Genomic DNA, 25,494 nt, shown 5'->3' with positions numbered 1-25,494 from the left:
CAGATTAAGGCGATGCTTACCTTTTTGGAGCTACTGCGTCTAGCATTTTATGGGTGAGTGGAAGAGCTAGATGAGGCTGGTTGCAACCCAGGGCTTGGTAAAGCAGGCCCCAGAGCCCTTCCACCAAGGAATCAGGCCAGATTGGGGTGCCTCCTTCCCATATTCCAGAACAGCAAGCTCCCTTGGTGGAGGCCTGCTGCAGAGGGCCCAAGGGACACTGGCTACAGCAAAGAATAGAGTTCTCAGCCCACAGTCCTATGAAGCAGAAAAACACAGAGGAACAACTGGCCTTTCTTCCAGTGGCATCTAAGTATTTACCAAAGGGAAGGCTCCACTGCTCCTCAATTCTAGGGTTGTAGAAGGCCCAACCCAATCCCACTGTCCAGAATCTCCTCCCTTCGCAGTATCCTGGTCCTTGGGCCCCCTGTAGAGTGTGTATGAAGATGTTCGACTTTTCTAAACCTAGTGAGGCCCATTTTCTTTCCTCTTCAGACCCTTCCATTGCACAGCTGTCTGTAATTCTGCCAAGTACAACAATTAGTCTGACTCTAATGAGAGTATGAGAAAATGTTTCAGTCTTTTCTTCTCGTCTGCCCCAAAATGAGACTACTGCTTTTCCTAAGCTCCATCCACCCAACCCCCTAGGCATGGGAGACTTGGGTGGGCTGTTGCTACGTAACCTCTCAAGATCTTCTCCTTGACTTCCTTTCCTAAGGCCAGCCTTCCCAAACAGCTCCAGCCTCTGAACTTTTGAGCAATGGCTTCCTTTGGTATCCTAGCGATGGAGCAAATCCCTCACTCTGAGTAATCCAACTCCAACTCTCAAATGCTCTTCTTCCTTTGCAGATAGCCACAGGAGAAGGCATGAGCACACTGCCTCTTCCTGTCCTTAGATCAATCTACTGGGGCTGGTAGGGCAGACAATGGCTTTTTTGGTGTTCCACATGGGATGCCACTTTGGCCTTTGTATGAATGGCCAAATTTCAATTTCAAGGTTCCCCATTCCTGCTACCAATATGGGAAGCACAGAATCAAATTTGCCTGGGAAGAGGGCACCTTGCTGGGGACTGAGCCTCAGGATTGTGCCCAGGCCTTTTGGACTGTCAGAAGCACAACTCAACTGCCAGAAGAGCACTCAACCATTGCAGGTACTATAGCTTCAGTAAGAGTGGTACCAGGAAGCCCTAGAGCCACGAGAAAAGCTTAGCAGAAACTGCCCAGCAGGGCCCAGGCTAGCTATGACCAGCACAGAGCTAATGGGAACCTCCAGCCATGACTTAACTGGTAGCAGGCCTTAGTGATCCTGCGAACATGTGCCCTTCAAACTAGCACAGTAAAGACAAGTATGTACTTGGCACCAAAAGACGGAGCAACCTAGATGCCAGAATTTTGGGACATCTGGCAGCACCTGTATCTATAGCTCCTTTCTATCCCCTTATTTAAAATTGATAAAACAGCTGCTGCTTTCTCCATGCCATTTAGTTTTGATTTGCCCAGTTGTCTGGCTGCTGCCCAGACAACTATCTCCATGAGTGCGGAATGAATGCAAGGATGTGTTCCTGAAAGCTCAGCCCTGGAGTAAGGTGGGACTGGGTATTTTCCCTAATGTTGCTTTCCTAATGCTACTACTATTAGCAATCTTGAAAGGAAAAGAAAAGAGAGGTCACAGAATTTTCACCAGACCCCATTTGTGCTGAAAAAATGTCAAAACCCAGGGAATCCCCACTTTCTTCTCTCTGGGCCAAGTGTCTCAATGACTTAGAGAATGGTGAGGGTGTCAGGACTGGTCTGGGCCAGAGGCTAAGGGCCCAATCATGATCCATTTTGTATAGCACTTTATTGGCATGACCACAGATGAGAACATCAAGGTTTGGGTACCAAGTCTTTTCCACATCTGTGTGTATGTGTGTGTGTGAGTGTGTGTTTGGGTAAGTGCATGTGTTTGTGTACAAAGATGTGTACTTTTTTATAAAACTGAGAAGGAAAACAAATTAGCATAGCATTACTACATGAGAATTACTGTGAATGGTGAGTTCTAAAATATTAAAAATTTTCAGTAGGTAACCAGAGGTATTTACACTTTGGTATATCTAATATTAATTCAGTGTTGCAATTATAAATTTTGCTAGTCTGCTCTAAGGTAGATAAAATTAAATAGCATCTAGCACCATATTCCTAAATACAATTAGTATGCAAGAGTTCTTAAAAACCATTTGTTTTTAAACTCAAAAATGTTTAAGCCATTAAATATATCCCTTGAAAATCTTGTTTATACTCTTATTTCCTTAAAGAACTTGTTAAACAATCTATTATGGAGAGTTATATTTTACCCAGTCCACCATGAAAAATAAAAATTTCAACTTGGAAAGATGAATAAGCTTTCACATATATTTACTTATTCTCAAAAGAGTAATACCAGTGGGGAACAGACATAGCTTAAGTGGCTGAGCGCCTGCTTCCCATGGACGAGGTCCAGGATTTGATCCTTGGTACCTCCTTAAAAAATAATAATAATAATAATACCAGTTAAATACTGAATTATAGTCCAAATAAACTAATTTTGTTAAAAAATTTTAGAAAAAAGGCATCATTCTGGTGTAGTCTCTAATTTACACTTTAATGATTACAAGTAAATTTTTTTTATCCTTGAAGCATATATATTTAAAAGAATGGAGTTGTTCAATTTTTATTTGCTTTAGAAATGAAGCCTGAACTCAATACATGCCCCAAAGCTCTAGCTCTACAGCCACCATCCTATTACAAACTACACATCATCACTCCTGCAGTCCACTGTAATATCTAACTGGTTTCCTCATATCTACTTATGTCCATCTATTCTTTACAAAGCATCCAAAGCCATTTGTTTCTCTACTAAAAACTTTTCACTGACTTCTCAATCAGTACAAGGCCTAGGCCTTCCAATTTTATCTGCTGCCACTCTCTCCATCACTTGCTATGATCCAGTTACAGACTTCCATCACTTCCTGTATTCATAATGTTCTTTTTACCCCTAAATATGTGCAAAGGTAGGCAAAAATGGGAGCATGTAAAAGAATGTCTCTCTTCTCCATTAAAACAATTCCACTACTACTACTGGATATATAAGCTCATACCCAGACTAAGAGTAATTGTTTTAATTCACTATATATTTTACTAAAATTCCCCTAATCCACATAAGTACACAAGGGATATCACTTTGTTCTTTATTAATAAGACAAAAAAAGAACCAAAATGAGGAAAAAAATACATGGATTAGAAAATTTGATGGGAACAACATTGAAACAGCCTTAAAGTAACTTTGGTAACTATTCATCAAAACCCAGTAATATGAATTAGGAATCAAGAAATATATGCCAATTCTTCATAACAAATTTCAATTCCCTTTATTATAAAGGGAATTTATAGTATTATGTACTTGCAAAATAAAATTAGTTTTCCTTAAAATATCACTTTGTGAGTGCGTGTGTGCATACACACATGGATGTGTACACCAATATACATGCAGAAAAATAAGATGAAACAATTAAGCTTTTCCTCTAAAATCAGGAACAGGACAAGGATACCCAGTACCACTGCTATTTAATATTGTACTAGATGTTCTAGCCAGAGCAATTAGGCAAGAAAAAGAAAGAGAAGGTATCCAAATTAGATAGGGAAAAATAAAACTATCTCTATTTGCAAAAGACATGAACCTATATATAGAAAATCCAAAGGAATCCACAGAAAAAAATCACCATAAGTGATAAACTAATTCAGCAAAGTTGTGGTGTACAATATCAACATGCAAAATTCAATTCTGTTCTATACACTAGCAATGAGAAGTTTGAGTAGAACATTAAGAAAACAATTCCATTTTCAGTAGCACCACAAAGAATCAAATATCTAGCAATACACTTAACCAAGGACCTGAAAGACCTGTACACCCAAAACTACAAAACACTGCTGAAAGAAATTAAAGAAGAACTAAATAAATGGCAAGAAATCCCGTGTTCATGGATTGGAGGAGTTAACACTAAGGTGTCAATACTACCCAAAGCAACCTACAGATTCAATGTGATTTCTATCAAAATTCCAGGAGTCTATTTTCAGGAATGGAAACACCAATTCTCAAATTCATGTGGAACTGCAAGTGGCCCTGAATAGCCCAAAACAATTTTGAAAAAAGAACAAAATTGGAGGACCCACACTCCCTGATTTCAAAACTTCTTACAAAGCTAAAGTGATCAAAACAGTGTACTGGGATAAAGATAGACATATAAACTCACGGAATAGAACTGCAAGTCCAGAAATAGCCTGACACATCTATGGCTAATAGATTTTCAACAAGGGTGCCAAGTACATGCAATGGGGAAAGAACAGTCTTTTCAACAAGGTGCTGGGAAAACTGGATGTAAAGTTTGATATTACTGATGAATTCCAAAGAGAAATATTGGATTATGTTTATAAACTAATCTTTCCTCTGGGCATATGAGATTATATTGGATTATAAGTAATCAAGTAAACCTCTTGTGTCAGTAGGGCATTGAGTCCCCACCCTTTGGTGGGTAGGAACTCACAGATAAAAGGAATGGCAAAAGACAGAGTTGGAGGGGTTCTTAAGGTTAGGGCTTTTAATGTTGGAGTTTTGGTGTTGGAGTTTGAAGCTGGAGCCCCAGGGAGAGAGACAGAGCCAGTCACCTGATAGTCTACAGCTGACCTTGTGGAGGAAACAGAGGAGCTGAGCCCAGAGGAACCCAGGAAGCCTGCATCCTTGCAGATGTTGGCAGCCATCTTGCTCCAACACTTGAAAATAGACTTTGGTGAGGGAAAAAACTTATGCTTTATGGCCTGGTATCCATAAGCTCCAACCCCAAATAAATACCCTTTATAAAAACCAACCAGGTTAGCGGACGTGGCTCAACTGATAGAGTGTACGTCTACCATATGGAGAGTCCAGGGTTCAATCCCCAGGGCCTCCTTATCCATGTGGTAAGCTGGCCCACATGCAGTGCTGCCATGTGCAAGGAGTGCTGTGCCATGCAGGAGCATTCCCATGTAGGGGTACCCCACACACAAGGAGTGCACCCCATAAGGAGCCGGCCCCGTTTGAAAAAAGTGCAGCTCACTTAGGAGTGGCGCCCACACATGGAGAGCTGACGCAGCAAGATGACGCAACAAAAAAGAGATGCAGTTTCCCAGTGCTTCTGGATAACACAAACAGACACAGAAGAACACACACTAAATGGACACAGAGAGCAGACAATGGGACGGGGGGCGGGGGGTGGGGGAAGAAGAGAGAAATAAATCTTAAAATAACAAACAAACCACCAATTTCTCGTATTTTGCATCAGAACGCCTTTGGCTAATACACTGTATGTCCAGTGTAAAAGAATTAAGATGGACCTATACCTCACATCATATACAAAAGTGAAATAAAAATGAACAAGTATCTAAATATAAGGTCTAAAACCATAAAACTCTTAGAAGATAACATAGGGGTAAATCTCCATGACACTGGATTTGGCAATGGATTCTTAGAAACGACACCAAAACCACAAGCAACAAAAGAAACAATAGATAAATTCAACTTTATCAAAATTAAAAACTTTTGTGCAAAGGTCATTATCAAGAAAGTGAAAAGACCACCTACAGAATGGGAGAAGATAGTTGAAAACCATATATCTGGTAAGGGCTTAATAACCAGAATGTATGAAGAACTCTTAAAACTCAACAACAAAAAGACAACTGAAATAAAAAAAATAAGTCAAGGACTTGAATAGGTATTTTTCCAGACAGTATATACAAATGACAAATAAGCATATGAAAGGATTCTTGAGGGAAGGAGATGTGGTCGAAGTGATAGAGCTTCCACCTGCCATATGAGAAGACCCAGGTTCATTCCCTGCAGCCTCCTGATGAAAAAGAAGAGTAGGTGTGCCCATGCAGCAATCCAGTGCCCACGAGTGCCCCCATGGTGAGCCAGGACCTGCGCAAGTGAGTCACGCAGCAAGATGAAGACGCATCAAAAGAGAGACAAGGGGAGAGTCAAGGTGAAGTACAGTAGAAACCAGGAACTGAGGTGGCGCAATTGACAGGGAACCCCTCTCCATATGAGAGGTCTCCAGGATTGAATCACAGTGAATCCTACAGGAGAGAAAATGAGAAGACAAGACAACACAGACAGCAAAACAGCAGGAGGGGAAGGGGGAAAATAAATAAATAAATCTTAAAAAAAAAAAAAAAAAAAGATACTTGACATCATTAGCCATTAGGGAAATGCAAATCAAAACACGTTGAGATGGGGAATGGATGTGGCTCAAGAGGTTAAGCATCTGCTTCCCACATGGCAGTTTCCAGGTTCAGTTCCCCATGCCTTCTAAAAACAAACAAGTAAGCAAACAAACAAACAAACAAACAAACAACTCAGGGGAGCCAATGTGGTTCAGTAGCTGAGCATTGCCTTCCCATGTATGAAGTTCTGGGTTCAATCCCTGGCCCCAGAACCTAGAGAGAGAGAGAGATGTCACTTCACACCCACAAGGATGGTCATTATTTTAAAAATGGAAAACAGGTGTTGAAGAGTATGCAAATAAAATGGAACACTCATGCATAGTTGGTGGGACTGTAAAATGGTGTAGCCACTGTGCACTGTGAAAAGCAATAAAGTGGTTCCTTAAAAAGTTAAACAGAATTAGCATATGATCTGGCAATTCCACAGCCAGGAATGAGGGACTCAAAAGAGTTATTGATAGCACCATTACTCAAAATAGTTAAAAGGCAGAAAAAACCCATGTCCATCAACTTATGAATGTATAAACAAAATGGAGTACATGTACACAATGGAATATTACTTAGCTGTAAGGAATTAGGTTCTGAGACATGCTGCAGCATGGATTAACCTTGAAAACATTAAGGTGAGTGAAATAAGCAAGACACTAAAGAAATACTACGATTTCACTTATATTAAATAACTAGAAACTACAAATTTACTGAGACAGAAGGTAGATTAAAATTTACCAGGGGATGGAGTTGAGGAGGGAATAATGGGGATTTGTGCTTGGTGGATATAGATTTTTGGAAATTTTGGAAACTTTTAAATAAAAAATAAAATAAAAATTTCTCAATCTTTTTGTACGTATCACTTCCTTTGTCAAACCCTCATATGTCAATTTCTTCATCTTTCCAAACACAAATTCCTAGAAATCTTATCAACTGCCACTGCCTCAGCTGTCATTTATATGTTGACTTCCCAACTATATTTCTACTTCAAATTTCTAAGCTCACAAGCATCTCTACTTGACTGTCTTATAGGCCTGTCAAACTTAACTTGTCTAAAGGCTAAACTTATTACTTCCTTTTGTATACTTGTTCTTACCTAAATGTTAAATATCTCAATGAATGGTGAGATTATGTACCAGATTATTCAAGTTAGAAATATGGGGGCAAAATTTTTTTTCTTCCTCACCTTCCATATCTGGAAGGGCCTCGAGGAGAACATTGGAAAAACCTAAAGGACCTCAGAAGGAAGGGGTTAGTCAAACCTAAAGAGACTCAAAGGGACAGAGTCAGTGAAAGGCTAACCAGCCTTGAAGAGGCTGTTGGTGAGGGCTAATAGGAAAGTAAGAAAAAAGTTAGTAGAATTTAGGAAAAAAAGAACTCTTGCCACGAAGCAGAAGAAAGTATAGAAAATACTGTACCCTGTATAGAAGAGGAAAGAGAAAAAGTACCTCATAAACTCAAACTACTAACTACAGAGATTTCCAGAATGAATGCCTGAAAGTGCCAAGGACTTTTCACTGCCTGTGAAAAAAATACAAGAGAAAAGTGATAAGCTATAGGGCAAACTATTATAAAGGAGCCAGGTTAGGTAAAAAAAATAAAATAAAATTCTCATTCTCTACCTCTCCAGACAGCAAAGGATGCTGTAATTAAAGAGTGGCTTTGGGGCAGAAAGCAAATACAAGGCTCTGTCAAGGAAACATGCTTCATCTTTAGACTAGTGATGTGAATTTAATACCTTTTGTTAAGACCTCAAAGATTTAAGAAGGTGTCTTGCAGACCACTTCAAAGAGACAAAAACTTTCAAAGACTCCTATAAGCATGCCTCACAGATGCTTACTATTAAATAACAGGGAGTCTAGGAATCACCAGCCTTACAGAGAGCCCAAAAAAGATCTTAACTTTAAAAAGATTTGTGTATGACTTTGTCTAAAGGAGTAGATTAAAAATTGATGCACGGAATGCTCACAACCTTTAAAACAAAACAAAACAAAACAAAACAAAACAAAAAAAACACCATCTTGGACTAAGAATAAACTGAACTTCGGATCCCAAAACTTATCCGGACAAGAAGCAGGTAAAAAGTACTCAACTGCAAACATGGCTACTTTTTAATGAAAAAGGAAGAGGCCCCAGAGGAAGCAACCAAGAGCCTAAGGTATGAAGTCAAAAGCCATTGTAAACAATTTCTTGGCAGACTGAAGGAGCCCAAACTAAGAAACTGGCTGTACTTTGGCAGATTTCAAAATTGCTAAGGACCAATGACTGCTGTGTAACTTGTTTCTCTTCTTTTAAAGTGGTTACCCTATACCTGCACCATTTTATGTTGGGTGTGTGAGGTGAAAATAACTGGTCCTTTTAGTTCATAGGTTTCTGGATTGAGACTGAGCACTCTTCAGTACTCAAGAAGTGTTTTTGAGCACTTCAGTTTGAGTGTTCTATACAGAACTAAAGGAAATGTACCCAAGAAGCCTTTTCCATATCTAGGCCTGATTTAGATGATGAAATCTTAGACTTCAAACTCCATATTGTAATTGGATGGGGGGAGGGGGCAGGTATTGGAGGAGGTGTTAAATAAATATTGCATGTAGGAGAAATTTGAATTGTTGTGGCCAATGGACAAATTGTGGTAGATTGTATTTTCTAAAGATGACACCATGATATATCCAAACTCACATACCATTCTTATAATGTGATATTGACACTTCACCCATCTGTTGGTACAGGTTTATTTCCCCTCCCTTTGAACCTGGTTGGACCTTTGTTACTGCCTCAACCAATAGAGCACAGTATCAGTAATGATGTGACTTAAGGAACTAGGTCACAATGTCATACACTTGCACAACATTCTCTTAGGAAGCTTGTTCTTGGAATTCAGCTGCTATCTTGTGAAGAAGTAGATAATATGAAGAGGTGACATGTAGGTGTTCTGGTTGACAAGCCCAGGTGAGGTCACAGCTGATAGCATCAAACATCAGACATGAGAGTAAACCTCTGAGATGATTTGATCTCTAGCTGTCTGACTTCAACCTAAAAGAGACCCTAAAGAAAAACTGCCTAACTGATCCCAAACTCTCTGAACTGTGAGATACAAAAATGATGTCATTGGTTTAAGCTAATAAGTGGGTATGATTCATTATATAATAGTAGACAGTAGACACAGTGCTCAACCAAATTCCAAGATCTATCTATTCTACCACCTGAATAATTCAAATTCACCAGCTTCTCTTTCTCCCACTGCCACCAGCCTATAATAGCACCTAAAATACTTTATATCATTATTTGTTTAAATGGATCACCTCTGAAGGGAAGAAAACATGTCTTTATCTCCAACATCTAGCAATATGCTTGGTATATAACAGATCCTTGATAAATGATGTTACATGGTAAAACTTAATGAATTATTAAAATTTCATGGTGATACTATCAGGGTTAATAATTTCATTACAAATTCAAGAAAATAAACTTGTCAGTAAGACTGGAATAACTTATTCTACTTACATCACATAAGGCACCATAACGAAGAATAGACAGTAAAGAATGTACATGACTTTCACTGGTGAAATACAACCTGGTACGGACGTGACGTTCAGGGGAAAGAACACCTCTGGAATACCTAAAGTTAAAACATAACCAGATAGTTAAAACTTATTAGGTGTTGAAATTATTTTGTAAAATGGAATTTATTCCTATTGGAAGTGAAAGATCATAGTTAGTAAATCTATCATTCTTCCAATCATACAAGGAATTAATCTTAGTAGATATTTCTCTAACATGAAGCTAATTAGAACTAGCTGGGAATTCTGAAATTAATCAAAGAACAAGAAACTTACTAGCAGTCAAGTTCACAGTAAATAGGTCACTTTAGCTCCTTTATTATATAGAAATTGATAGAGGTCAAAAGAAATTCAGATGTTTATGCTGCTGAATGGAGTACAGTTAATAGCATATAACTCCTTTGCTCCTTTCACCTCAGTGTTTCTCCAATTTAGAACCAAAAAGAATCTTAGTCAAAGTTAACTAATAGGAATTCCTAGGTAATCCTTATTTCCCCAGTGTGTCATATGGTACATTCCTGGCTTTTTCATAGGAACACTAAAACTAATACATCAACTCAAATTACTTATAAAAATAATTCATCTATGATTCAATATTTAAAAATATCATGATATAATGGAGAGAAAATAAAATTGCTTCTCTTAACATGAAAAAAATATGCCAAGGGGAGTGGATGTAGCTCAAGGGGTTGAATGCCTGCTTCCCATGAATGAAGTCCTGGGTTCAATTCCTGGTACCTCCTGAAAACAAAACAAATGAGAAAACCAACACTCATTGGGGAGTGGATGTAGCTCAGTGGTTGAGCACCTGCTTCCCATTACCAGGTTCTGGGTTCAATCTCTGATACCTCTTAAAAAAAAAAAAAAAGTAATATGCCAAAACAGATGCCTTTGATTTAAATAAACAGTACAGTTTCTTACACAGGATGGAGTTTATTTACAGTGTCATCATCTTGTGTCCTCTGAAGGTCTGAGCGAATTTTTCTAACTAGAGGTGTACAGTAACCTTTGGCAATCTCCAGTTTTTCCGCTTTAGTTATACCATATTCCTGAGCAGAAAATACATGATATTAGATAAAAGGACAAAATGACAGAAATATCTAACAATTGCATCACGATTTAGTGAATTACAGTTAGACAAATAACCTCTTTTGAACATTAGACAATTCTTAGTTTCCAGTTTTAGAGCTGTAAATATACTGTTGGAAGGATTTTGTAGTGCAACTGAAAAGCAAGTCATTTCTTTTTCTTTTTTTTTAATTGCATTTATCATCTTTTTTTTTCTTTTTTAAAAATACATGGATCACACAAAAGCAAGTAATTTCTGAAGAAGGGAGAGTAAACACAATCTTTGTGAATACTAGTTCAATTCAACCAGAAGGTTTTAAATGCAAAAAACAAAACAAAACAAAAACCTAAAAGATGAAAACAGGCACAGAGCAGTCAAACATATAAGAAGAAATATAAATTAAGACCATTAGATTGTTGTCTATTTGAATGTCAAAGATTAATAATATTAAAAATACTTCAAAAGCCTTTGGCCAATATTTTTAAAGATTTAACTAGTGGTGAACAAAGATGCCATGAAATTATCAAGTTCAATAATGTCTATAATCACTTTACTAATAAAATTTGTAATAACTATTTCAATCTGAAGTGTCAAGAAAACAAATTGTTTTTTTACAAATTTTAAAATTTGTAAAAATTGTATTTTTACAAATTGTAAAAATAATTATACTTTCTAAAAATGATCTAATGTAAGAAAAGAAAATTCTGTAGTATGTGTGTGACATGGGAGAGAGAGGGAGGGCAGAGATTGAGGAAGAGGGAGAAAGGAGAAAGAGGAGTAAGGAAATGGAGGATGTGAGAGGAAAAATAGGCACAGCCTCTGCCTCCGAGTTCACTTTGTGAATTTAAAGATTACTTCTTAACATCAGGCATCTCAATAAAGATTCAAATGACAGAACATTAGTATGAATAACAGATGACACAACTGTCTAATAACATTCTGATTGATTACAGATGGAAGACACATGAAAATGTAACTTCTCAGGGCTATTTAATTTAAACTAAAGTGTACTTTCCCAATTAGAGCAAGTTGGTTCATAATCTCACCGATACAGACATCTGTGAATAGGATGTGTAAAACGAATATATACGTGATTGTGGATGTATGTGTAAACAGAAGGAAAATGCTGGGGTTAAAAAATCACCAGGGGAAACGAAATTTGTTATTAACAAGGTGTGAGAAAACAGACATTTTCATACACTCCTGATCTGAATGAAAACTGGTAAAAACTTTCTGGAGCTACAAAACAGTCTTGAGTGTATACAAAGATGAATGTGTTGCAAGTGGAAAAAAGAAAAAGAATTCGGATTCCCAAATATCACAAATTGACTTAAGTATTTATACATACAAAATATTCAGACATTAGGAAGAATGATATATATTCTTCTTTCCAAATGGAAAGAAGCTCTTGATGCTAATTGAAGGAAAAATTGAGGTCGTAAAATAGCATCCTTTCTCTGACACCTTTTGTAAAGAATACATCTGTAACATATTGTGCATGAATTTAAGGGAAAAGGCCTTTAAGAATATTCTAAAACATCAACAGCGTTTATCTCTAACTGGTAACATTACAATGATTTTTTTGGCCATTTGTACATTTTCTAGGTTTACAACAAAGATGTATACTTTAACTTTTAACAAAGATGTACTACTGTTACTTTAATAAAGAATTCTTTACCTTCACAGTGACATATTTTCTCTTGTCACCATGAACTAGGAACAAATAATTGTTAGATATACAAGTGCTCATATGTATTTACAATTTCTGCCATAAATATAAATTATTAAAATAATCAAAGAGGCTATTTAAATGGTTTTCTTTCATTGTGGTGATATTTAAAGAGTTACTAAACCTTATGTGGCAAATGCTACTATAAAGAATTTTCTGCATTTCATAATCTATAGATAACCAAAGAAACTGTCTTCAATAAATGTGTCCCACCTAAAATAAGAGAATTTTAATGTCAAATTCAGCTTTTAGATGTTCACTTATTACCACTATACAATTGTGGCTATTTTAAAGCAGCATTTTTTAAACCATTCCCTAATTTTTTAAGGATTGAAACGAATTAAAAAGTAAAATATTGGTTGTACCCCAACATAAATGCCTATAATTAAAATTAGCTTGTTAAAAAAAACTAAACTTAAAATATGATTGGAATTACATAATTCAAATAAACATAGTATAAGAAAGAACTAATTCAATGGTAAGAGCAGAAATTGATTTTTTACTAGCATTATCAACCCTCTGAAATACAAAAGAAAGTAAAAACATTTTTCTGGCACAGATATACAATATCCTGCTAATGTTACTTAGAACATTCTAAACAAGTTAATAATTTACCTTATTTGACTTAGTCACCAAGGCTCTAAGCATGAACAATTCTTTACTCACTTGAGAGCTATGATGCAAATTTTTCATTTTTTCCATTACCAACTATGCTTTCATTATGAACTATTACTATGTCTATACTTCTTAGTTACCTTTTCAACAACTGAAAATGCCTCCATTTTGTCCAAGGATTTAGATTTATGAAGGCTAAATTAACAAAAATAATATTTACTGAACTGAATTCAATATCCCACTAAAAAAGAAGAAATGCCAAGTTTCTGCCACAATAATGACTGTCAAACCAAAAGTTCTTGTCTTCTCTCTCCTCAATTTATAAGCATTCTCAGAACTCCAGGAAAGCATATAAAAAGACCCGAGATTTTAAAGTTAGTTATAAATTTACCAAAAGAAAACTTTAGTTCCTGAAAACTTGAGCATAATTTGTGTGAAGAGTCCCAAGATGTGAAAGATGTATTATTTATTCAAGAAAAATAATTTTGAAACATCTTTAAGTAACTTTCCATACTTTTGGAAAAATCTAATTTCATCAAAAGAGAATCACTGTAACAGAGATGTGAAGAATTACTTGAAAAGATTCATAGGCTCAAGTTCTCCTTAACCATACTAATCTTCTAATTAAAATATTTTTAAAAAATGTATTGTAATTTAAGTCAAAAGGAGGTGCTGAGAAATTTCTTCAGTTAAATAAACAATATACCTGGACATATGTACAAAATGTAAGCACAAGAAATTATGATCTAAAACCTCATTAACTCTTGAAAACCAACTTCCCATTTCCAATTACAAAACATTTAATATACATACTAAGAAAGTGGAGGTGTGAGATTAAATAAAACATGTCATGACACAGATGTGTCTATGTTAACAATCAAAGCATTTTCTGTATTTGTTTAGCCACTGAGTACGTTTAGAGGTGATATGTTTAGCTATACTGAAAGCCTATACTGAAAAAAGCGTACTGCCAACACAAATATTTAAAAGGGTCTTATATTTACAGCTTACTTGCTAAAAAGTATATCTTTAAATAATCTTCATTGTAAGAATAAACACAACTAACCCTCTGAGCCTGGACTAATGTCAAAGCAAGCAAAATTAATTAAAAAACTGAGTTTTATTCATGTTTCCAAAGAGAAACACTAATTATTTGTTTACCTGCATGAAATATAAATCATTCTTCTCAGAATCTTTAACAGGAAAAGTATGAATGAAATTTCATAACAAAGATGGGATGCTGACTCAATAACTTTAATGAGTTATAAATAAATTGGCAATAGCTAAATGATTATTACTACCATATAGCTAAAACTAAGTTTATGTTTTCACTTTGATTTTAATCTTAAAATACTTGTTATAAAAATGGAACTTTTTATTCTGCAAAATAAAGCATTCTATTTGTAGAATACTACTTCTTTTTCATTTGGTAAATGAATGAAAGGGACAAAGAATACAACCTTGTTTTGTAAGTTAATGTTTTTTAAAGTGAGGTTGGAAGATATATTCTTGAAGTTTAAGATATTTTTATCCTCCCTTTTAAAAAGGATTCATGTTTGCAAACAAATGCTTCATAAAATATTTCTAAAACTCTCTACATTTTATATCTGACCAAACAGATATACAACTACTCTTTCATGGTAAAGAATGAGCTAATCTTTAACATTTACACAAATACCTATAGGTAGGTTGTTCATTGGCCGAATTCCCAGTTTATTACTCCGTAGTTTTTCCTGGAATTTCTGTGAATATTAGGAAAGGGATACTGGAATTATTTTAATCATTTTTACATATGGCCATTTATAAATGAGGCCATTTTTGTTCTTAATTGTTACATTCTTCGTGTACTTCGTTTTCATTTGCTTTTTAACTGAGGCTCACAGTTAAATGTCTAATCCACTCCAGCCTCCCTTATACAATATCCCATCATCTTTTAGTAATGAAGCTGAAAGAATGGCATCTGGAGCTATTTCTTTTAATTTATCTCTGCTATCACATTGTTTTGTTACTTGCTCCTTTATTATCATTCTGATTTTCTGCTTACTTGCATTTCAGTTTTTTGAATTCTGGTTACAACTTTTATTTTTATTCTCCTATAATAAAAGATTGTGTCCTTCAAAAGAATAACTACTTATATCTTGGCTTATATATTTAAAATACTTCACATAAAATAGAAAGACTTGTAAAACTTATGTAGGGCCACAATAACCTCTATTTCCCCTCTCTGTATATTTAATAACATAGAACCCTAAAGATACCCAATAAGTATTTAAGTACCTTATTCTATATTGTTTTCAGTTGTTTTGCTTGTTAGCGTATTATTCCTTCAGAGTATCAATTCTTAATTTAAAAAAATTCCATACATTCAAACTATTAATAACCCAAATAAACTAATGTAACCAACAAAAAATTTAAAAAATATGTATTCATGATTATTTACCTCTTTAAGAGAAGTTATTGGGTTTACAGAGGTAGAGAAACCAACTATCTTTTATTCACTGCTAAACATTTTTGAAGTATCTATTTACAAAATTTAAGAAAAGTGATTATTAAGAATTACTTACCTGAGGAATAACAATATCTGCTAATGCCTTTGAAAGCCTATATAATTCCATTGTGTTTTCTAATTTCAAGGAACCATTATGCTGGACATCATATTTTATACAGTCATATATATCAGGGATTTTACTAATGTCGTATCTTCCATTCTTTGTTTTAAAGTCCTTTTCCAACTTGGACCATCTACGTAGCATGAGCTCTAATGTCTCGCTATGGTAAAGCTGAATATCTAAAACAATATAACATTTTTAGTATATTCAACTGAAAAATCTCACTAATGCATATTTATTAAAATGTTGATAATTAAAAACTTTTTAAAGCATCAAAGGTAAAATTATAAGTTTGGAAATGTTACTATAGGCATATACTGTTAGCAAGCACATATTTTTATAGAATTGGAGAAAGGACAAATACTTGGGTTAAGAAGTGGGTTTATAAAAGACTTTTCCCATTTATTATAGTCTTTACTAAAAATAAGAAAAATAAAAATTGTAACAAAACTCTTTTAAGCTAAATCATTTTCTATTCCTGAATCTTAAAATTTTATCATTTTACTGGATTCACATAACAGAATAAATAAACTACCTTAAGCTGAAAGGAACCTTAAAAATTAAACAGTTCAAATGATCCACCTTTACTTGTAAGAAAACCAAAATGCCAAATTAACTAAGCAAGTCTTAGAGCCAGAGAGTAGATCACCTTCTTGTTGCTTGCTCCTTCTTACTATGCTGCCTATTGCTGTTTAACGATATGGCGATGCTATGTAATTAGATGTTCAAATGAGAATGTTCTATTGTCTCTTTCATGTTGTCATGGGTAAAAGCTTTTACGTCTTAGGGTTTGTTTTTTTTTTTTTTGATGGATACATGTTTTATTTTATTTTATTACTGATGGATACATATTAAACCATTCTATACCTAGCCCTCAACAGAGACTTAATTTCTTAAAATAAGACTGGTGCATCTTATTTAGGAGTAACTTTTGTTTTAAGCTCTAAGAGAAATATAGTATTTACCTGATGACTTGGGATCTTCCATTCGATGTCTGATTTGAGAAGTCAAACTTTGAATCAAGGAATAAACTTTGTCACAGGTCTTCACAGGATTTTTAATCAAATGCATTGATTTGATAAGAGAAATACTTCCAGATGGAGTAAGCTACAAGTAAAATATATATTTTATATATGGCTATGCTTAATTGTCCAAGAGAATAATAAGCTACTATCCAAAACTAGTAATAGCTGGAGAATAATTCCTTATGGCAAATTAAGATGATCTCCCAACTATAGCAATCAAGTCAAGCAGGAAGTAAAAATTTCTGAATTTCATGTTTAAATAATACTAAACCTTAGCCATGATTAGATTATCTACAGAGACAACAGAAGCATTCTATTTACAATGTTATGAAAACAATTTGCTAACTCACATAATATGAGCAAATATAGTATGGTTCCAACCATGTTACATATATTTACATGTTAATAACCCTAAGGCTACTATTATCAACTTTTTCCAGATGAGATTACTTAACTCAGGTTAAGCAACTTGAAGGGATGGGAATCAAACTCAGATAGTCTGGCTTACAAGGTTGATGCTCTCAACTACTATTCTGCCTTTATGATGATCATGGATTTTTTAGTAATTCAAGGCAACAAAAGTCATCAATTAACTTGGACATGGACTAAAAATTAAATAAATTGTCCCAAAGTCTAGTTCTGACAATTAACTGGACAAGTTAGTTAAACCAAATACATTTCTACCAATATAAAAAAGGGAAAGTGGAGTTCTACTTCTGGTTATGATGAACTAAGTAGTTCTGTCCAATCTTACCACTAACAGTAAGTAAACATCCTGGACTAAGAAATTCTGTATTTCTGCTTTAATGAATCTGAGTTTAACAAAGTAGTAAAGAATTACAGAGCCAAAATTTATAGGTCCACTTGATTCTTTTATGGACCCCTAGAAAATTATGTTCTTAAACTGGCACATTTCTGTGGGTTCAAACCTACTGTGAACCTTTGATTAGATTAGACCCAGTTGAGGGCTATGTGATTACATTTCTCCAGTAAGGTGTAGCCCAAGATGGGTCTTAATTCTTTTATGCGAGTCCTTTATAAACTGGAATTGGCAGAGCCACAGAAACAGAGAAAAACCCTGAGAAGCTGAGAGAGAAGTCGCAGATAAGAGAGAGACACTATTAGACACTGTCATATGTCTGGTAGCCAACAGCTACAGTTCAGTGAGAAAGCATCTCCTGATGATTCCTTGATTAGGATACTTTCACGGTCTCAGAACGGATTCGGAACTGTAATCTTACAAGTTAATAAATCTCCATTTGTAAAGCCAAACTATTTCTGATATATTGCCTTGGCAGCCTTTAGCAAACTAAAAGAGTGTAATCCAGAGTAAGCTTGGCATGTGAGGCTATTTTTGCAACGTGGTATTTGTTGACCCTCAGGACACAAAAAAGATGCTGAGTAGAGCCTTGTTGGACAAAGGCAACAAAGTTAAAATCCAGAGTTCACCATACATGGAGTTCTGGTAAACTCCCTAAACTCAGAGTTTAACAAAGTGAGGGTGAATCAGAAGCACACCATCACACCAACAAACTACAACAAATTCAAATTGTCTGACTGTTCCAGATAATTCTTAGTTTCTGAAACTAGATTAAAGTAATGCCGGATTGTTATGTCCACAAGCCCAAAGCAGAAACAAACATCCTTGCTGGAAGATAACATCAACTTAAGCTCAAATTATTTTTATAAATAAACTGTCCAGTCACAATGAAAGATATTCAGGCACACAAGAAAACAAGACATAATAAATGGCATTCAGCAGAATGGGCAACAAAAGGAACCAAAGAAATTCTAGATATTAGAATTATCAGACAAAAATTCCAAAATAATGAGGCTTACTATGTTCAAGAAGAAAAAAAGGGAAGCAGACGTGGCTCAATGGATAGAGCATCTGCCTACCATATGGCGGGTCCAGGGTTTGATCCCCAGGGCCTCCTGACCCGTGTGGCGAGCTGGCCCATGCACAGTGCTGCCACGAGCAACGAGTGTCATGCCACGCAGGGAAGCCCCTGTATAGGGGTGTCCCATGCGCAGGGAGTGCGCCCCGCAAGGAGAGCCGCCCCCAGTGAAAAAAGTGCAGCCCACCCAGGAGTGGTGCCACACACACGCAGAGCTGATGCAGGAAGATGACATAACAAAAAAAGAGATAGTTTCCCAGTGCCACCTGGTAGTGCAAGCGGATGCAGAAAAACACACAGCGAATGGACACAGAGAGCAGAAATGGGGGGAAGGGGAGAGAAATAAAAATAAATAAATAAATCTTTAAAAAAAAAGGGAAAAATGTTGAAAATCTTCAAAGAACTGCAAACTAGTTTTTAAAAATGATGTTAGTTTTTTGTTTTTTTTTTAAGCAGGGAAGTTGATGTGACTCAGGTGACTAGGTTCCTACCTACCACACTGGTAACTGGTTCAGATCCTGGTACCTCCAAGTAAGACAGTGACCTGGCATGATGGGCAGGTATGGCAAGCTAACACAAGAGACACAACAACAACAACAAAAAGCACCTAAAAACTCTTATATTGAAAAATACAATGCCTGAATTTAAAGCAGATTAGATATAGCCAAAGATAGATTTGGTGGGTTGAAAGATAAATTAGAAGATAAAAATAATAAAACATAGAGGCAAAAGGGTGGAAAAATCAAAAGAAAGGGTACGACAAGAGAAAGCTGCAAAACTGATGAAAGCCATAGATACAAGAACCCTACAAACCATAACAGGACAAATAAAAAGTAATCCACTTCAAGACACACTATAGAAAAACTCCTGAACACCAAAGACAAAAAGAATAGTAGCCAGACATTTTTTAAAAAAATTTTCTTTAAAGGAGCACCAATAAAACTAAGAGCTGACTTCCCAAAGGAAACTATGGAAGCCAGAAAATAATGAAACAATCATCTTCAATGCAGTGAAATAAGTGCCATCCTAGAATTCTGTATCCAGTCAAAATATTCCACAAAAATGAAATTTAAATAACAATATTTTCAGACTACCACCAGCAGACTGATATAAAGGAAATATAATACTGTTCTTTAGGCAAGCAGAAGGAACTACATGGAAGCTCCAAAATTCAGGAAAAAAGAAGATGGATTAAGAGTAAATTAATGGATATATCTAAATGAATATTGCTTATATAAAAGATTAATAATGACAAAGTTTTAAATATGGAGAATTAAAATATACAGTATGGAATGTATATAAATCCATAAGCAGAGCAAATGTTACAACGCATTTAGATCTTGTTCCTAAATATATGTTCCAAGGATGAGCAGCACTGGCCTGAACTGCTAGAAATGCAGAATTCCAGTCCCCACCCAATTTAATGAGTCAGAATCTGCATATTAAAAAAACCTCAAGTGACTCTTACACAAATTAAAGTTTGAAAAGCACTCTTCTAGAGTCCTTGCATTGTCTAGGAAGAGTTAGGTAAAAGTCCTGAATGCCTGTTGTGATCTCAGGGGTAACCACAAAACTAATAGTAAAATCAAGGATAATTTCCAGACAGATCAAGAGAGGAGAAAAGAAATAAAACAAGCAGTACAAATATAAGGCATTTAAAAAATAACAGACTTCAATCCAAATTCGTCAGTACTTTATAATGTCACTATAATAAATGCCCTAAATAAAGACTGTCAGAGTAGGTTTTGTAAAAACAACTACATGCAGTTTTTAGGAGATAAATCTAAAAAAATAAAGTTTTAGAAAGGCTGAAAATAAGACAATAAAAGATATACTACACAAACACCAAAGAAAAGAAATATAAGCTGGTAAAGTTATATTAATTTCAAAGTAAACTTCAAGGTAAAAAGCACAGGTTAAATCTATCAGATCTACATTTGTATGCATTTAATAACTTGGCATTAAAATATGTAAATAAAAAATTAAGAGAACTACAAGGACAAGTTAAATCTTCAAATGCATAGGAAATTTTAATATACAATAGTAAAAGACAGAAAAAGCCAAAAAACAGATTAGTAATTAGCAAGAATGAAATTAAAAAAAAAACACTGGAAACATATAGCAGATTTGAGGAGGCAGAAGAAAGGATTGGTAAGCTTGAAGAAATGGCCTCTGAAAGTGAACACACAAAAGAACAGATGAAGAAAAGAATGGAAAAAATTGAACAAGGTCTCAGGAAACTAAACGACAGCAAAAGGCATGTAAACATATGTGTCATGGGTGTCCCAGAAGGAGAAGAGAAGGGAAAAGAGCCAGAAGGAATATCTGAAGAAATAATGGTAGAAAATTTCCCAATCCTACTGAAGGACATAGATATCCATGTCCAAGAAGCAAAAAGTACCCCACCTGAAACAGTCTGAATAGACCAACTCCGAGACACATACTAATCAGAATAGCAAATGCCAAAGACAAAGAGAGAATTCTGAGAACAGCAAGAGAAAAGCAATGCATAAACTATAAGGGATACCCAACAAGATTAAGTGCTGATTTCTCACCAGAAACCATGGAGGCAAGAAGAAAGTGGTATGATATATTTAAGATACTACAAGAGAAAAGCTTCCAGCCAAGAATCTTATATCCAACAAGATTGTCTTTCAGATACGAGGGCGAGATTAGATAAACAGAAACTGAGAGAATTTTTAACCAAGAGACCAGATTTTCAGGAAATGCTAAAAGGTGTCCTACAGCCTGAAAAAATAAGAAAGGAGAAAAACACCTGGAAGAGAGTCTAGAAATGAAGATTATATAAGTAAAAGTAACCGAAAGTGTCAAAAGAGTGGTGAAAATAAAATGACAGATAAAACTCAAATAGGAATAAACTTAATCAACGATGTAAAGCACTTGTATTCAGAAAACTGCAACTCAATGTTAAAAGAAATTTAAAAAGGCCTAAATAACTGGAAGAACATTTAATGCTTATGGTTTGGAAGACTATCATTAAGATGTCAATTCTACTCAAATTGATATAGATTCAATGCAATCCTGATAAAAATTCCACCAGCATTATTTTAAAAAAACTGAGAACATGATTATCTAATTTATTTTAAAGAGTAAGGGGTCCTAATACCCAGAAACATCTTAAAAAGGAAATGCGAACTCTCATCTCCAGACTTTAAATTATATTACCTAGCTGTAGTAGTAAAAACAGCATGGTACTGGCATAAAGGCAAACACATAGGCCAATGGAATCAAATTTATGGTTCAGAAACAGACCCTCACATGTATGGTCAAGTGATTTTTGACCAGCCTATCAAACACACACAGCTTGGGCAGAACAGTCCATTCAACAAATGGTGCTGAAAGAATTGGACACACATAGCTGAAAGAAGGAAAGAGGACCCTATCTCACACCTTATCAAAAATTAACTCAAAACGGATCAAAAACCTAAAAATAAAAGCAAGAACCTATAAAGCTTCTAGAAGAAATTGTAGGAATATATCTTTAAGCCCTGGTGTTAGGTGCTGGATTCTTAAAAGAGATAAGAGGAGGACTGAGATGGACTACTGATGTTTAATGTATATAGAAGTTTTAATTAGCTTTAATGTAAAAGTGTTGAAATGTATAGAATAGATGGTAACAAATAGTGAGTAACAGCTAGTTTATAAATAGGGATGTGGCTGAAAAGGGTAGTGTAGGGATGTAAAGGCCAATTGACAATGCTAGAGAATAATTTAGGAACTGAATAGCACAGTAAACTAAGAGGTGCATGAGAATGGTGGTTGATGGTACAGATGCAAGTGTGTCCTTTGTGAGCTGAAGCAGTACATCACTACTGCAGGGTGGTGGGAATGTGGAAAATGATGGGAAAAATACAACTGGAGTGACCTATGGAGTGTGGTTAGCAGTAATAATATAATATGCTTGCATTTATGCCAAAGATGTATTTGATAATGGGATAGTACAGAGAATGTGTGCCAAATGCACACTATAGACATTTAACAATCAGATGATATTATTTTTATCTGAAACAAATTTTCCACCACAGCATGGTGTGTTGATAGATGGATGATGTTTAGGAATTCTGGACATGTGCATGATAGTGTTATAAGTTTACAACTTCTGTCATAAAAATACATTTTAAAATAATAATAGGGTAGGTTAGGGGGGAAATACACTAAATGTAAGATAACGACTATGATTAGTAATAAGATTTTGACAATATCCTTTCATAATCTGTAACAAATGTCTCAAAACAATGCAAGATGTTGGTGGAGGGTTGATGTATGGGACCCCTGTATAATGTTATGCATGCTTTGTAAGTCCACAAGTTTTACTATACACTTATTCTTTATGTATGTTCATATATACATGATATAAAGATAATAATAATAATAGAGTGGGTTGGGGGAAAATACTTTGGTTAGTAGTAATATTTTGACAATGCTCTTTTATCATTAGTTTAAAATGTTTATCAACAACTCATGGTATCATGAGTTACGAGAGTCCTCTATGATGCTACGTATATTTGTTTTGTAAGTTCAGAACTTTTACTATATACTTCTTATTGTTTATGTATGTTTATGTGTGAGTGATATACTTCAGTAAATATTTTTTAAAATTAAAAAAATTTAAAAAAAAGAGGAAAGACAATCAGAGACACAATAAACCAGGGAGCTAAGATGGCTCAAGCAACTGAGTGCCTCTCTCCTACATCGGAGGTCCCAGAATGATTCTGAGTGCCTCCTAAAGAGAAAATGAGAAGAAAAGACAAGCAGACACAAAGAGCACACAGTGAATAGACACAGAGTGCAGACAGCAAGCACAAACAACAAGGGGTGGGGGGAATAAATAAATAAAATATTTTAAAAAAGCAAGTTGAGTTTATTCTAGGAAACAGGGTTGACTTCACATTCAAAAATCACATTGCACAGATACAAAGAAATGATAAAATTTCCCAACTTCATGATAAAAAATTTTCAGCAAAATAAGAATAGAATGCAATTTATTTATTTTGAAGAAGGGTAGCTATAAATAAAAGCTGCAGACAATAATATACTTAACACTGAAGTGTTAATAACTCCCCCTTTGAGAACAAAGACAAGGAAAATGCCACTTATAGTTAATATTCTTTTGATGATCCTATTTATTGAAAGCAGGAAAGAAAAAGAATTTAAATATATCAATTACTTCAGCCTATATTTAACAAAGATGGAAGATTTCTATGAGGAAAATTATAAAACATTGAGATATTAAAAAATATTTCAAAGAATGATGAGCTACATCATGTCCACAGATTGAAAGACTAGACAAAAAGACGCAAATTCTTACAAACAGATCTATAGATTTAATGCAATCTACATTAAAAAAACCCACAGGATTTTTGACCAGCTAAGTAAATTGTATATAGAAATACAAGAAAGGCCAAGAAACACTTGAAGAATGAACCATGTGGGAGTTGGGAGATTTTTTTTTTTGTACAGGGGAAGCAGGCGCTCAACCACTGAGGTACATCCACTCCCCAATACGAATCATTTTTTTCATGTTTGTTTCTGTTTTAAGGTGGTACTAGGGATCAACTGTTCATGGGAAGCAGGCTACTTGCTACATCTACTTGAGCTATATCCGCTCCCCAGGAGTTGGGAGATCTTATTCATGACATAAGGATCAATAAACAGAACAACAATTAGAATGTGAAGTCCAGAAGTAGACCACATATATGATAAAGATGGGACTGCAGAGTAGTGGGGTATGTGGGTGCTGGGACAATTGGATATATATATATGGTAGAGGGGAAAATCAGTATTGACATTCTTATTTCACAGCACACACAAAAGTCAGTTCTATCTGAATTGCAGGTAAATGTGAAAGGCAAAACAACAAAACTTTTAGAAGATCATATAGGAGAATATCTATGTCCTTTGGCTAGAAAAAGACTTTTTTTTTTTTTTTTAAACAGGACATAAAAATGCACTGACCATGAAGGAAAAAAATAAACTTGGACTTTATGAAAAATAAGTACTTCTGCTCATCGAAAGACACCATGAACCTCAAAGTAGATGAAGTTATTTAGAACACATACAACAAAGAACTCACAGCTAGAATAAAGAACTTCAATGCATCAAAAAGAAAAAACACAGAGAACTAGTAGGAAAAAAAATTGAGAAGAGACTTCAAGAGATGATATCATGAAAGAGGATATCTAAATAGTCAATAAACATTAAAACTATAATGAGGTATCTACAGAATGGTCAAAATTGAATAGTCTGAAAATACTAAGAATAGAGACAATGTGGGGCCATGCGAACTCTCATGAACTTTTGATAGGAGCAAAAATTGTTCAATTACTTTGGAAAATAGTTTGGCATCATCTACTAATAATGAACTTAAGCATATTGTGAGTCAAAACTACACTTCTGGAATATAAACAACAGAAATGCATGCTCACATTCACCAGGAGGCATACAAGGATATTCATAGCAGCAATAACCATAACAGACGGAAACTAGTAACAATAGTAGAAAACATATAAATTGTAGCACATTCATAAAATAAAACAAAGGTCAGCACACTATGGTCACCAGGCCTAACATGCCCTGTGGCACAGCCCATGAACTACAAACGTTTTTTATATTTGTAGAGTATTAAAAAATAAACACACACACACACACCCTGCAGAAGCCATACGTGGTTTGCAAAGCATAAAATATTTACTATTTAGTCTTTTACAGAAAAA

At 35.0% G+C, this 25,494-nt stretch overlaps 1 protein-coding gene across 24 annotated transcripts in view; it reads right to left on the bottom strand.

The window, feature by feature from the left end:
- PPIP5K2 (diphosphoinositol pentakisphosphate kinase 2) overlaps positions 1-25,494 on the bottom strand; it is a 90,517-nt gene that overhangs the window by 37,006 nt on the left and 28,017 nt on the right. For all 24 annotated transcript variants that reach the window (XR_011646347.1, XR_011646346.1, XR_011646350.1 and 21 more), the window contains exons 18-21: positions 16,803-16,944; positions 15,793-16,016; positions 10,737-10,864; positions 9,760-9,874 (exon numbers count right to left, since the gene is read on the bottom strand). Coding sequence is in view for 19 of the 24 variants with exons in the window: in XM_058276863.2 (XP_058132846.1) it covers positions 9,760-9,874; positions 10,737-10,864; positions 15,793-16,016; positions 16,803-16,944 (609 nt within the window). In the remaining 5 variants the exon portion in view is untranslated. The remainder of the gene's footprint in view (positions 1-9,759; positions 9,875-10,736; positions 10,865-15,792; positions 16,017-16,802; positions 16,945-25,494) is intronic.

This window comes from Dasypus novemcinctus, chromosome 2 (assembly GCF_030445035.2).
Source record: "Dasypus novemcinctus isolate mDasNov1 chromosome 2, mDasNov1.1.hap2, whole genome shotgun sequence".
NCBI lineage: Eukaryota > Metazoa > Chordata > Mammalia > Cingulata > Dasypodidae > Dasypus > Dasypus novemcinctus.
This window is presented reverse-complemented; position numbering and strand designations above follow the sequence as displayed.